General features: G+C 57.4%; 1 protein-coding gene across 1 annotated transcript; it reads right to left on the bottom strand.

Annotated features, from left to right (window-relative positions):
• Positions 1-3,712: 3,712 nt before the first annotated feature.
• Positions 3,713-11,969, bottom strand: APLN (apelin). The gene is made up of 3 exons (XM_027092327.1): positions 11,583-11,969; positions 6,822-6,993; positions 3,713-6,196 (listed from the first exon to the last, which is right to left on the bottom strand). The coding sequence occupies exons 1-2, from the start codon at positions 11,647-11,649 to the stop codon at positions 6,827-6,829; spliced, it is 234 nt and encodes a 77-aa protein (XP_026948128.1). The 5' UTR covers positions 11,650-11,969; the 3' UTR covers positions 3,713-6,196; positions 6,822-6,826.
• Between the last annotated feature and the right edge of the window lie 325 nt (positions 11,970-12,294).

The following is a 12,294-nucleotide window of genomic DNA, read 5'->3' as shown; positions in this document are numbered from 1 at the left end:
AACTGACCTGCCTAGGGTCACACAGCCAGTTACAGGCCAAGCTGGGTTTAGGATCCCGAGTGCTGAGCCACTAGCTTCAGGCCACTGGGCTATGCAGCCTGCCAATTCTTTCACACCCAGGGAAGGTCAGAAAGCATCTGGTTATGGGGGAAGTATGAAATGGAGGTCCCAGCAGCCTCTGGGGCCAGGAGAAGCTTGGGCAGACCCACGTAACCCAGTGGTGGCTTTCCTCACTGGCCAAGGGTCCCGTTTCCCACCGTTTCTTCTGTTTCTTCTCCCAGAGCACTGATTCCCTCTGGAGAGTGGCCTGAAGCAGTCTCACTGTTTGCTGGAACCGCAGCAAAGCCCTGTGCACAAGCAGCTGCTTCCCACCCACCCACTCCTTCCAGGCGGCCAGACAGGTGAGGAGGTTGAGACCCAGAAGGGGCCAAGGGGCCCCTCCACGGCCAGCCCTGGGCAGAAGCAGAGTCAGGACTGAACTCAGTTTTCTGGGCACCTGGCCTCGGGTGGAAAGGAACCTGAGGGCCAGGCCGGTCTCCTGGAGCAAGTGCCTGGCCCCAAAATCCAGGATTGGGTGCTGCCCAAGCTAACGCTGCCACGGGGGAGAGTGCTGAGGGCCATCTGTCCCTGGGGAGGCCCTGTGGGCTGTCTAGGAGACTGGAAATTTCCAGTGCCCCAGGCACACTCGGACTGGGGAAGCAGACTCCTAGCGGGAGCGGGGCAGCTAACCCGAGCTGAGGATGGAGCCGGCTTTGAGGCTTCGCTAGCCAGTTAGTGGCTCTGTGAATCTGAACAAGTGACTTGACCTCCCTGAGCCGGTCGTTCCATCTATAAATTGGGAACAATGATGACTTCCCTGTCCACCTTTCAGGGTTAGAGTGTGGCTTAGTGGGGATAATATTACCTCCCACCAGGGAGCGCGCACCATGGGCCAGGCACCGTGCCCAACACTTGACCTGCATCATCGCATTTGGTCCTGACCGCAGCGCTCAGAAGCAGCCAGCGTATCCTGCCCGCTGCGGAAATGGGGCTCATGGAGACACCGGCTTTCAGGCCTCACAGAGAAGTAAACGGTGGTGCTGGGAGTTGAACCCTGATCTGACTCCAGACTTTCCCCTCCACGGAAAGCCCTCTGTTAGTATAATTACTGTCAGATAGCATGGCATAGAAGGCAGCTCATAAGCAGTTTACTAAATTCTCTTAATTCTAGACCTTGCTGCAGAAAGGAAGTCTTCTCCTCGGGCCCCAGGCAAGGGTTCAAGGGCTCAGCTGAAGGGCTTGCCGATGCTTCGCATGAGACAGGGTTCTGTGGCCCGCCATCTGTTTTTATAAACACAGCCACAGTGTTCATTTACATTTTGTCTAAGGCCACTTTTGCAAGACAATGGCTGACTTGAGTACTTAGGACAGAGACCTCACAGCCTGCAAAGTCGATTTACAGAAAAAGCTTGCTGATCCCTGATTTGAAGCATGCAAGGAAATGTCCTAGATGCAGCTCCGGCTTTTGAAGTCCAAGGCAGCAAGCCAGGGGAGTCCCTCTCTGAGCACTGGTCAGTATGTAGGAAAACTGGTTTTTCAAAGGAACCCTGGAGACATCTTCCATTTGGTGGGGGGGCGGGGGTTCCAGAGAAACGCTGGCTGAGTCAGTAGCCCCTTCTAGGACCAGAAAAGAAGATGGTAAGTCTTCTCTGCCATTCCCTTTGGCAGTCAGCTGGTACAGGCCCACTCTGGTCAGAAATCTGGGGTTGAGAAATTTCAGCTGAATAACCTTCAGTCCTGAAAAATAGAATTCTATAAGCACCTCAGAATGGCTGCTTGGGTCAGCCAGGACTTGTGGGAGAATCTGAAACGTTAGGCATCTAAGTAGCTATGGCTCATTTTATACCAGGCCTGGGGTCCTGAAAAGCCTTGTGTGTGGCCTGAGTCTGTTTGCCTCCCTTATCTCTTTCATTTCAGGGGCTGCCTAATTTCTAGGTGGATTTGAAGCACTGTTGTTTTTCAGGTTCATCTGCCCACCCCACCCCCTAACCCTTCCAGGTCTTGGTCCAGAAGTAATCAGTGAACAAAAAGTGAACTCCTTTTTCTTTTTTCCCTCTGTATTTTCAAAAACAGCCCCCTAGGGGGCTTCCCTGGTCGCGCAGTGGTTGAGAGTCCGCCTGCCGATGCAGGGGACACGGGTTCGTGCCCCGGTCCGGGAATATCCCACATGTCGCGGAGCGGCTGGGCCCGTGAGCCATGGCCGCTGAGCCTGCACGTCCGGAGCTTGTGCTCCGCAACGGGAGAGGCCACAACAGTGAGAGGCCCGCGTACCGCAAAACAAAAACAACAACAAAAAAAACCACAGCCCCCTACTCTGATTCTATTGTATTTATTTGGTCAAGATATCTCCAGATGGTGGCAACCCATATGTCCTGCCTTCTTTTGGTTTGATGTCTAATTATCTTTACAGAAAGCCACCAGCTTTCCTTCCCCTCATCCTCTGCCCCAAGGAGGTCAGACTTGCCTCCACCCACTTGCATACCGTGACTACATATGCCTGGAGAACCCTGGTGGCAACTCCCCTTCCTTGTCCCCACATCTACTGTGCACCATCCTCCTGCCAACTTAACCAAAGGCAACTGGGTCTTCTGGGGCCGGTGTAAAGCTGGTGTCTCTGTGAGCCTTTCTCTGATCCCACCAGTCCACACCACACCATCTATTTCCAGTGCACTTACTGGGATTTAAGTACATTTTGTACTTAAGTCTTCTCTCTAATTAGGGGACCTTCCATAGTACCATAGAAAGAGTTTACATTCTAGAATTCAAAGTCCAGATTTTAGATTCACTCACTGGCTGTGAGCCTTTGGGCAAGTTGCTTCAACTCTCTTAGCCTGTTTTCTCATTTGTAAAATGGGAATCTGTGTCGCTCAGTTGTTAGGATAATAAAATGAGTTGATATTTTTTAAAAAGAGCTCTGTAAACTGTTAAAGGGCTACACACTCACGGATCGGTATTAAGTTGCCCTGCCCTGCCTCCGCCCCCTTCTCCTTGGTTTCTTGTGAAATTAGAGCTTTGGGGGTGATTAGGGCCATAACGGACCAATCAGCATAAAGCCAGCCCACCCAAAACCTCCTTGCCTAAAACCAGTTCCTCTGACAACCAGTTTGCCTAAAAGTCAAAGTAGTAATTTTGAAAGAAGGCATTTTTGTACCAATTTTCCTAAGAGGCACTTCCAACACAATGTCATATTTTTAAATCACTATGTCACAATCTGCAACATTTTGTCAATGATAAGATTGTTGTGTAGCTTGTGGGCGGCATTTTCTATTTTATCTTTCATTGAGCAGTTTCATGACTTTTTAGCAAGTGTCTGAAGACCCTGTCTTCAAATCGTATATTTCTAGAACTGAATACTCGTCAGATCTGTAGAATTTCCCACAAGACTTAGCGAATGCACCTTTTGGATCACTCCTGTCTCCTTTCTGCTGGGTTATACTCTGAACCGTGTATACCTGTGTGCACCTAATGAGTTGATTAACCAAATTAGCATGTACGCAACGTTCCTTCCTGTTCTCCAAGATGTTGGCGTTTTGACAAGCGTGAAGAGGTGAGACAGATGGGGCAGAACTGCATCGAACTCCTTGCATTTTATTTCTCAGGCTATCTCGTGCATCAAGCAACTCTACTTTGTGAAACACATACGAAGTCATTACCAAATGTATTTATTGCAGGAAACAGAACATTTCTCAAGAACGGTAACTGGCTACAAAGTCCCGAGAGTGTTCAAAAGTAGATAAAAATAGAAGAAGACACACACCAAAGATATAAAACAATTTTTAGTAGAAATCCCACCTTTAATCAGAATGTTTTTAAATAAATTTTTTTAAAGATCCTTCAAAGGACACTGCAAAAAAAACCAAAATTAGGACACTCAGATGCCAAAACACTTAAAAGTGGACTGCATTTTATGTGAACTGGTCATTAAGCACAGGGATTCCTTTTGTGAGTTTGTGGCAAATTAGTTTGAAGCCATTGGACCTGGAACCGATTTAGGAGGCAGACACTTCCCTCCCTGCACATGAAGTTCATGGGCACGGGGCGGGGGGGGGGGGCGGCCGGCCATGGATCTCAGCAGAGACGTGTGCCCTTCCTGAACGTGACCTCCAAGAGTAAGGGCGAATGTCAGCTTTTAACTCTTTATTATAAAGACATATTTACACTGAACAATCTTTACAAACACAGTGAACACAATTAGGGGAAAGGGACGATTTCTTAATGAAAAGCGCCTTAATAACTTTGTATAAATTAGTAGAAGAATCATACACAACCACTTTAAATAAGACGGCCCCTCAGCACCTCCACTGCCCTGCGTCTCCAGACTTTCCCAGCCGTCCCTCTCCCGCTGCCCACAGCCCACCCACGCCCTTCCCCCTGGGCTGGGCAACCGATGCGACAGGAGATGCAGAAAGGAAGAGAGGGAAGAAGGCCCAGCCCCAGTGGGGACATCCGTGGCAGAAGAGGCTTTCTGGACACTGGCCAGACCCCACTCTGGGCTGAGGGGCGTTTGGGGGGGTGGCAGGTGCCCAGCCTGGCTCCCCAGGGTGGCCTTAAAGCAGCAGTAGCAGCAGCGTTAGCAGCAGTGGAGGGAAGGGGGAGGGGCGGGTAGGCAAACGTTGGGGTTGCTCTGGGACTCCGGGGGCCGTGACTCCCCCTGCCCCACACGTACATAGGTGGCCATCAGGCTCCTGTCTTCCCTTTTCTCCCTCCCACGAGGCCTTTGAGAAGAAAGCCTGCTGAGATCTACACTTCCTCCCATTTTTCCTTCCTTCCTTCCCCCCTCCCTTCCTTCCTTCTTTGTTTCCTTCTTCTTCTCCCCACTCCCTGCCTCCTCAGGGAAAGGCCACTGGGAGAAGAAGGTCCAGTCAACGTGAAGGGAAAGCCATTGAGTCCAATTGGTTAAGGCCACCTCCTGATTCCTGGTAGTCTCGGTGCCCGAGCTGCCCCTATGAAAATACCCAGGGTCTGGGAGTGCTGCAAGGAATTGGGGCAGCTGGCCAGTCACGGAACTTTCCAGGCCGGGTTGGGGAATGGACCAGAAGGGGCAGGCCAGGGAGGAGGGAACAGCTCCGTCCCACCATGGGGCAGTTCACAGCCGGCCCCCTCTCCCTTCCTGGCCACCCCCAGCCCCAACCCCGGGAAAAGGCACTTAATGGGTTTGGAAGACATCGTCAAGAAGAGGGCATCATCACGTGGGAGTTCGGAGACCTGGGCCCTCGTGCTGGCTCTGCAGTGGCACTGGGCAGGTCACCATCCCTCTCCGAGCCTCCGTTTCTGCAGGAGTTTGCATAAGGAGGTGGCGCTAAGTGAACTCCAAGTTCCTTTTGGCTCTGATCGTCTGTGATTCTTGGCAAAACCAATCATCCTAGTTGGCTTTTGCTCCTGGGAGGGTACAGAGCCACCTGAGGCGCATACCCTCCCCTCCTGAGTTGGAGCTTGAACCAACTGGGGGGGGCGGGGGCGGGAGTGAGTGGGAGGGACTGCTAGGCGGCACAGTGAGGCGAGAGAAGTGACAAAGTACTTCGCGGCCCCTCTCCTTCACCTCTTCCTCAACCGGGCCAAACATGGGGATGAGGAAGAGGCCACAGTAGCTATTCCTCCTCTTCTCCGCTGCTTCACTCCCCCTTCGCCAGATCGCCAAGCCCCCGTTCCCATGCCCCCAAGGCACCCTGTCTGCATCCCAATGACCCCGTCCCTCTCACTGGAGTCTCTCATTGCTCCGCTCTCTATGCCCCTCTGGAGGCCTGGGGGGGAAGTGCTGATGCGAAACCGTGGAATCTGCTGGAGCCCATTAAAGAAGGGCGGGTTCCACCCAGCCCCCAGGGCATACCTGAGGCAGGAAGGGCCGAGAGAAGGGTTCGATGTTAGGGTATTGGACACAAGAGGTAGGGACTAGAGCAGAGGGAGGGCTGCGGAGAGGAAGGACGGCCTTCCAGTGCAGGGTCTCCCAAGTCACGAGGGGGCACTGAATGGGTCCTTGCTAGGGGCAGGAGCACGCCAATCCATTCGGGGAGGCTGGTGGGGGAGAAGAGCCGGACCGTCAGCAGCTAGAACAGGGGCCAGATGAGGCGAACGGATGGGAGGGCTCCAGAGAAGCAGGCCGATCGACGGAGGGGTAGAGAGAATCACGGGGGGCGGACACGTGGTGGCCCCTTCAGTCCTAAAGAGGAAAAATGACCAGAGAGGGGTCATTGACGTGTCCTAGGTCAAAGGAACCGCCTGGGACAGGAGAGGAGACGGCCTTCACCCGCCCTCCCCACAAGCCTGAACCTAAAGCCCCAGGCTACTGAGTCGGTGCCACCCTGTCCGGGCGACAGGGGGAAGGACAGCAGGCCAGGCCTCAGGGGCAGGCTCAGGCCCTGCTCTCTCCTTCCCACATCTCCCGGCAGCTCTCTTCCCGTTCTCTGCTAGCGGCTACCCCCAAGGATCCCTGCCTTCCCTCCCGCCCCGGTGAGGGTCCACACTGCACACCTGCACAGATACCCTGGGGCACCTCTCCCCAGCTCGTCAAGGCCCTCCAGAACACTCCAGCTGGGCCAGCCAGCCCAACCCTAGGCAGCAGCGTGGAGGGGAGCCAGCACCTAACTCCTGGGGAGCGTCAAGCCCCTCTCCGGCCTTGGTCTCCTGTCTAAACTGAAGGTGCTCTGTAAGCCCCGGTGTTATGCATGGGGCCGGCACTGCCTGGTGCAGGTGTCTGGCCAGCGGTAAGCAGCAGGGCCACCCGGCTTCCAGGCTGTTCCTCCCCTGCCCTTTCTGTGCCGCCCACTGACCAGAGGCTCAAGTACCTGCTTCAGAAAGGCATGGGGCCCTTATGGGAGAGGCGCGGCCGCTGGCGGCGGAACTTCCTCCGACCTCCCTGCCAGGGCCCTGGGCCGCTCCTCGGCCCTCTGGGCTGCACCAGGTGGCGGATGGTGCCTTCCTCCATCCCCTTCCCGTCAGAAGTCTGCAGCAGGGGCCCTGCAGGAAGGAGAAAGCCTGTCATCCCAAAGGCTGATGCAGATGGGCCAGGGTCCCAGAGGAGGGGCAGCCTCTTCATGAGGTGGCGCTCTCAGAGCTTTTGTTTTTCCTCTTCCAATCAGTGAACCGATGAACCACTTGCAATGTTTACACTGTCCTGGGGCAAACAGAGCCCACTACTCACATTTACAAATTATACACCTGACTAGATGTCCTTTTGACAGTCCTATCATGTTTCTGATGGGCACAAACATGTTCTGTGCTCAGAACATCATCGGGGGGTGCAGCTTGGGGTATCATGCCTGCACTCAGGCTGGGGCACAGCAGACAATAACTTCCCACTGCACCCTTGTGACTGATACACTTAAAACATTTCAAACACACAATATTTCAATGAAAACAACTCCCCCCGTCACGTGCCTATCACCCAGATTCGACAGTTATCCAGATGGAGTTACATATGCTTTGGTTCTCCTGTTTCTTTCTTTGCAGAGATATTTTAAAGCAAATCTGGAACATGATGTCATTGTACATCCTTTGATACGCAGGTGACCCACTTTTGAGTACTAGAGCTCTCATAGCTCACCCCTGGGCATCTCATCAGTGTTTGGCCATCTTGGGGCTCACTTGTTCCTGTGGCCTCCCTGTGGGTGTGGCTGGGGGACTGTTTGCGGGGCGTGGGGGCGCATCTCTGACTCTGTGCCTTATGCTGGGATCTAGTCAGCCCGTGACCAGATTCAGAGGCCAAGAAATACTGTACAAATGAATGAGTAAACAAATGAGTGAACGTCACCTGAAGCAGCAAGTGCATCGGGAAGAGGGTGGGCTGCTAGCATTGCCCCCCCAGTGCCCTACTCCTTTCACCCCTAGATCATACCCTCATCCTGTGCCTCACGCAAATTCCTTCCATTCCAATCCCAGCTGGCTCCTTTTCTGCTCTAGGGGGCTCTTCTCTACATCTGTCCACATCTGGCTTAGAGGAGAAGCCTCCTGATGCCAGACCAGGCCCTGCCAATAGAATCCAAGTGGCGCTGGGTGTTCCTGGGTGCGATGAGGGAAAGACACACGATGAGGCCCCAGCGGTACAGCAGGCATGAGAAGAGAGGCACAGTGCCCAGATGGGGAGGGTATCCTCTGCAAATGCTGAGACCCAGGACTGTGAGTGGTGGTGGCAGTCAGGGAGGGCGGGCTGTTGGGGGGAGGGGTCCCTAAGAGACAGGGGAGGCCCAGAGCCAGGATGAGGAACACGGCTGGTGGGCTCAGACTCTGGTCAGCGGGACGTCTGGACTCTAGGGCTGCAGAGAAGAGCTACCTAAGCTGACCGAGCTCTCAGCCAGGCCCTGGAGAGCAGTCACCCAGAAGCCCCTGGCACCTTGCATCCCACTGGATGGGGGGGCTCACTCTCCTCCTTGTAGCCGGAAGTCTGCAGTTCCTCCCCCACCCTGATTCCATCATCCACCTGTTTCCTACTTTTGATTCTGAGTCTGGTTCACCCTAAGATAAGCTGACACCTGAAACCCTGGCTTTGTCCTGTCCAAAGGGACAAATCAGAGGCTTTTGATTCTCATCACTGCAGAGGTCCCGGCAGTGATACAAAAGAATTCCCCTGTAGAAACGGGCCATCCCCAGTGTACTTAAATATTTTCCTCTAACGCATCTGCTACTTACGGGAAGGCTGGGGCAATCCCGCAAAGAGTCGCGAGCCTAGAGGGACCGAAGCGCCATCAGCAGTGAAGCTACAGCATCTCCACCGTGAAGCGCAGTCAGGGGTAAACAGGGCTTGTTTTTCACACAATCTAAACGCCAGCCCTGCCCGTTCACAAAGAGGTGCGTGCCGCTTCTCAGGAACACGCCATCCTCACTAGGAATGAAACATCTTTTTTTCTTCCCTCTTGCTGTCCGGCCTGTCTTGTGATTGCTTTAAAAGCCCATACAAGTGCCCTGGTGGCACTGGCTATGCCCCCTCCACTGCTCTGGGGTCCTGCATATGTCTCCAGGATGAAGCGCCCCTCCTTTGTCTGCCCAGCCCAGTGCCCTGAGCTGTCTTCCCACGCCAGCCGTGCTGCTGTGGACACATCACGCCCTGGCAGCCTGGTCATCCGCGTCACCTGCATTAGTCCTTTGCCGCTGAGAGGCCTGACTCAGGTTACCTGGGTGCTTAGTTCTGAGGCATTGGGGACGGAGTGGAGATGCCCCCTCCCTGAGTGGGAGGGGTCCAGGAAGCTGTCCTCACGCTGTCATTGTGGCTGCAGGCCTCAGCTGGGGCCGGGGAAGGGCAGGAGGGGGACAAGGAAAGACACAGAGGTGCTCAGACAAAGACCAAGGGCTACTTGGCCCCGGCCCAGCAGCTCTCAGACTCAAGAGCAAAGTGTATCCCAGGTCAGGAGGCAGTGGAGGGGTCTGTGTGTGGTGGCGGGAGCGCATTCCAAGTCAGGACACGGCGCGTCATGAGGAAGCACGGATTTCAGGCCTGGAGCTGACCGGGGACTCTGGCTGGGGAGAGCATGCCAGTCCGGGCCAAGGGCAAGGTGGTTCCGAAAAGGTCCCTTGTTCTGAGCCAGGACAGGAGGCAGGAGGAGCAGGACATGTGTCCCCAGACCCACAGAGGTGGCCCCCTTGGCCCCAGGACAGGACGGGGGTGGGGTGGGGGGACGTGGCAGGGGGAGGTGGAGAGGCAGGGGGAGCTTTGGAAGTTTCCAGTGCTAGGCTTAAGCATAAATGTGAGGGCAACGAATTTACCCGGATCCGGCTGTGGAGATAGGTGACCCAATGCAAAGGGTGAATGAAGCAGGGCGCGGTAGGGTCTGAGCCAGATGCGGCGTCCCCTCCCCTTGAAACCGGCTCCCCCTTTACCCATAATGCCCCAACAGCTGGACCCTGAAAGGGTCCGGGTGCGGGCCAGTTAGCCAAGGGTCTCCCCGTAGGCTCTGGGGAAGCCGCAAGTGCGCAGATCAGGTAGGCCCAGCTTCCTCTGGGATGCCCTCTCTGCACCACTGTTTGCCAGTGGTGGTGTCCCGTGGGTGTCTTATCTCGCCAACTGCCCTGGATGGCAGGCTCCAGGAGGGCAGGCCCGTGCGGTGTCCTTCATTCCTATCTTTGGCTCTCTTTCTGCCATTGCCTGCCTGACAGGAGTTTCTGAGGAAAAAGCCTGCTTCCTTCTTACCAGTGAGGTGGCTGAGCCAGGGCTTGGGCCTGAAGAGAGAGATCACTGGACAGCTAGCTAAAGGCAGGTAGTGCCAGACCCAGCCAGTGCGCCTTCCCAAGAAGCCGGGCATGGCTCCCCGGGCCAGGGCAGTGCCAAAGGCAAGAGCGGAGAAAGGAGGTGACCTACAAAGAGAGGTGGAAGCCCCACCAGGCCCCTCAGAGGCTCCCGGGCTGCATCCTGTTCTGGAGGAACAAAGTACGGCCTTGGGCCCTTCCTCTAGGACACTTGCTGCCCTGCTCTCTCCTTCCCCCTGCTCCCACCTCCCCATAAGTCCAAGCCTGGCACTGGCATTAGTCCACCTGGTCTTGGCCTTCCTATTCTGTGTTGCCAGGCCGGCAGCAGTGACAGTCAGATCACAGGACTGTGGCAGCTGGAGGTGGGAGCTGGCAGCCACAGGAGACACTGACGCACAGAGGACAGGGAGCCCGGACTGGGACTGCTGGGATGTGGGTGGGGACCAGGCTTGGGGAGGGCAAGAGAGCACCAGTCAGTGCCAAGTATGCCAGGTGGGGGTGTGGTGCAGGTGAGGGCCAGCTGCATGGAGGTATCGGGTCAGGCGCTGTTTCCTGGTTTGGTGCCTGGAGACAAGGGGACTGAGGTGAAGCATGACCATGCCTGGGTCAGAGGGGGGACCGGAGCCAGGATCTCAAAGAACCAAGTCCCTGCGGTGGGACGCAGGCCTCTGGGAGAGCCTTCTGTGTGGGAGCAGGAGAGCAGACCAGACAGGACTTGGGGGTGAGGGAGGAGGCCAGCCTGACCTGGCCCTGCCCGGCCCAGCCCGGGGGAGGCTGCCTCTGCTCACTTGCAGGCTGAAAGGAACCACAGCTGGGCTCCACGCCGCCTCCCCCGCGGCGCGCTCCTGCCTATGCAACAAGTGTCACGTCTGCATCTTGGCACATCATCATCCCCCAGTGGCCCGCGCCCCCGGACCGGCCGGCGGCCCCTAACTTTCCACGCAGGAGCCCAACCCACCGGCCTCAGGTCAGTTCCCTCCAAGGATCCACGAGGGGAGCAGGACGTGCCCCCCCATACCCTCCACCACGTGGGGAGCGGGGCGCGGGACACGGAGCGCACGCCTGCGGCCCTGAGCTCCTCGGACTGCGAGGGGCGGCCGGGAGGGGCCAGGCGCCGGAAGGTGATGCCCCAGGCCGAGCCGAGCCGAGCCAAGCACCCCGCAGGGAGCGATGCCCGCGGCCGGCGGGTCCCTGGCCCCGGGCGCCCCGTCCGTCGGCGGCCCGGCGCGTGGCGGCTTCTGCACGGCTCGCGCCCGGCTCCCGGGAGGCGGAGAGAGCGCGATCTTCGGGGCGGAGGGCGGGGAGCGCGCGGGCTGCAGCCCTGGAGAGCGGCGAGGGGGCCGCGGGCGAGCGGGAGGGCGCGCACTCACCTCCACACACCGCGCTCAAGGAGAGCCAGAGCAGCAGGAGCGCCTGCACGCAGAGCCGCAGATTCATGCTGCTCCTCTGGCCGCCGCCGCCGCCGCGCGGCCCTGGCCAGGGGGCGGGGGCGGGGGTGGGGGCGGAGAGGCCGGAGGCCGAGGGAGGCGCGAGTCGCGGCTCGTGCGTGCGGGCGCGAAGCTCGCGTGGCTCCCGGGCCGCGAGACGGTACGCCGCGAGCCGCGCCGCGGGCTGGCCGGCCGCCGCCTCCTCTCTCCTGCAGCCTCCTCTCTCCCGCCGCGGGGCAGCGCCGCCCAGCTGGCCTCGGCGGCTCCGGGGGCGGCGGCGAGCTCGTTCCAAGTGGCTGGCGGCTCGGCTGCGGCTCCAACGGCCCGTGGCTCAGACTGCCAGCGGGAATGCGCCCCGCTCACTCCAGGGGCTGCATTTTGTAGCCTGTGGCTTGGCCGCGAGCCCACTTGGTCATGTGGTCATCGGGAGGGCTGGAGGGGGGGCCGGGAAGAGGGAGAGGGAGCAAGCCTCCCGCACCGCCCCCCTCCCGGCACGCACTGGGCAGCCGCAGCCAGGGCGCGAGAGGGAACCTCGAGGTGGTCCCACAACAAAGGCTGCGAGGCCACTCTGACAGCCCACAAGCGCTCCCCGGACAATGCCCGCCTGGCCGGGGGCCAGAGGGTTTTGGAGACCTGAAGGATTTCAAACACAGGA

Source organism: Aethalodelphis obliquidens, unplaced genomic scaffold (genome assembly GCF_003676395.1).
Source record: "Aethalodelphis obliquidens isolate GAN/ISIS:26980383/991018 unplaced genomic scaffold, ASM367639v1 scaffold77, whole genome shotgun sequence".
Lineage (NCBI taxonomy): Eukaryota > Metazoa > Chordata > Mammalia > Artiodactyla > Delphinidae > Aethalodelphis > Aethalodelphis obliquidens.
The sequence above is the reverse complement of the archived record's forward strand: the minus strand, read 5'-3'. Positions and strand labels throughout refer to the sequence as shown.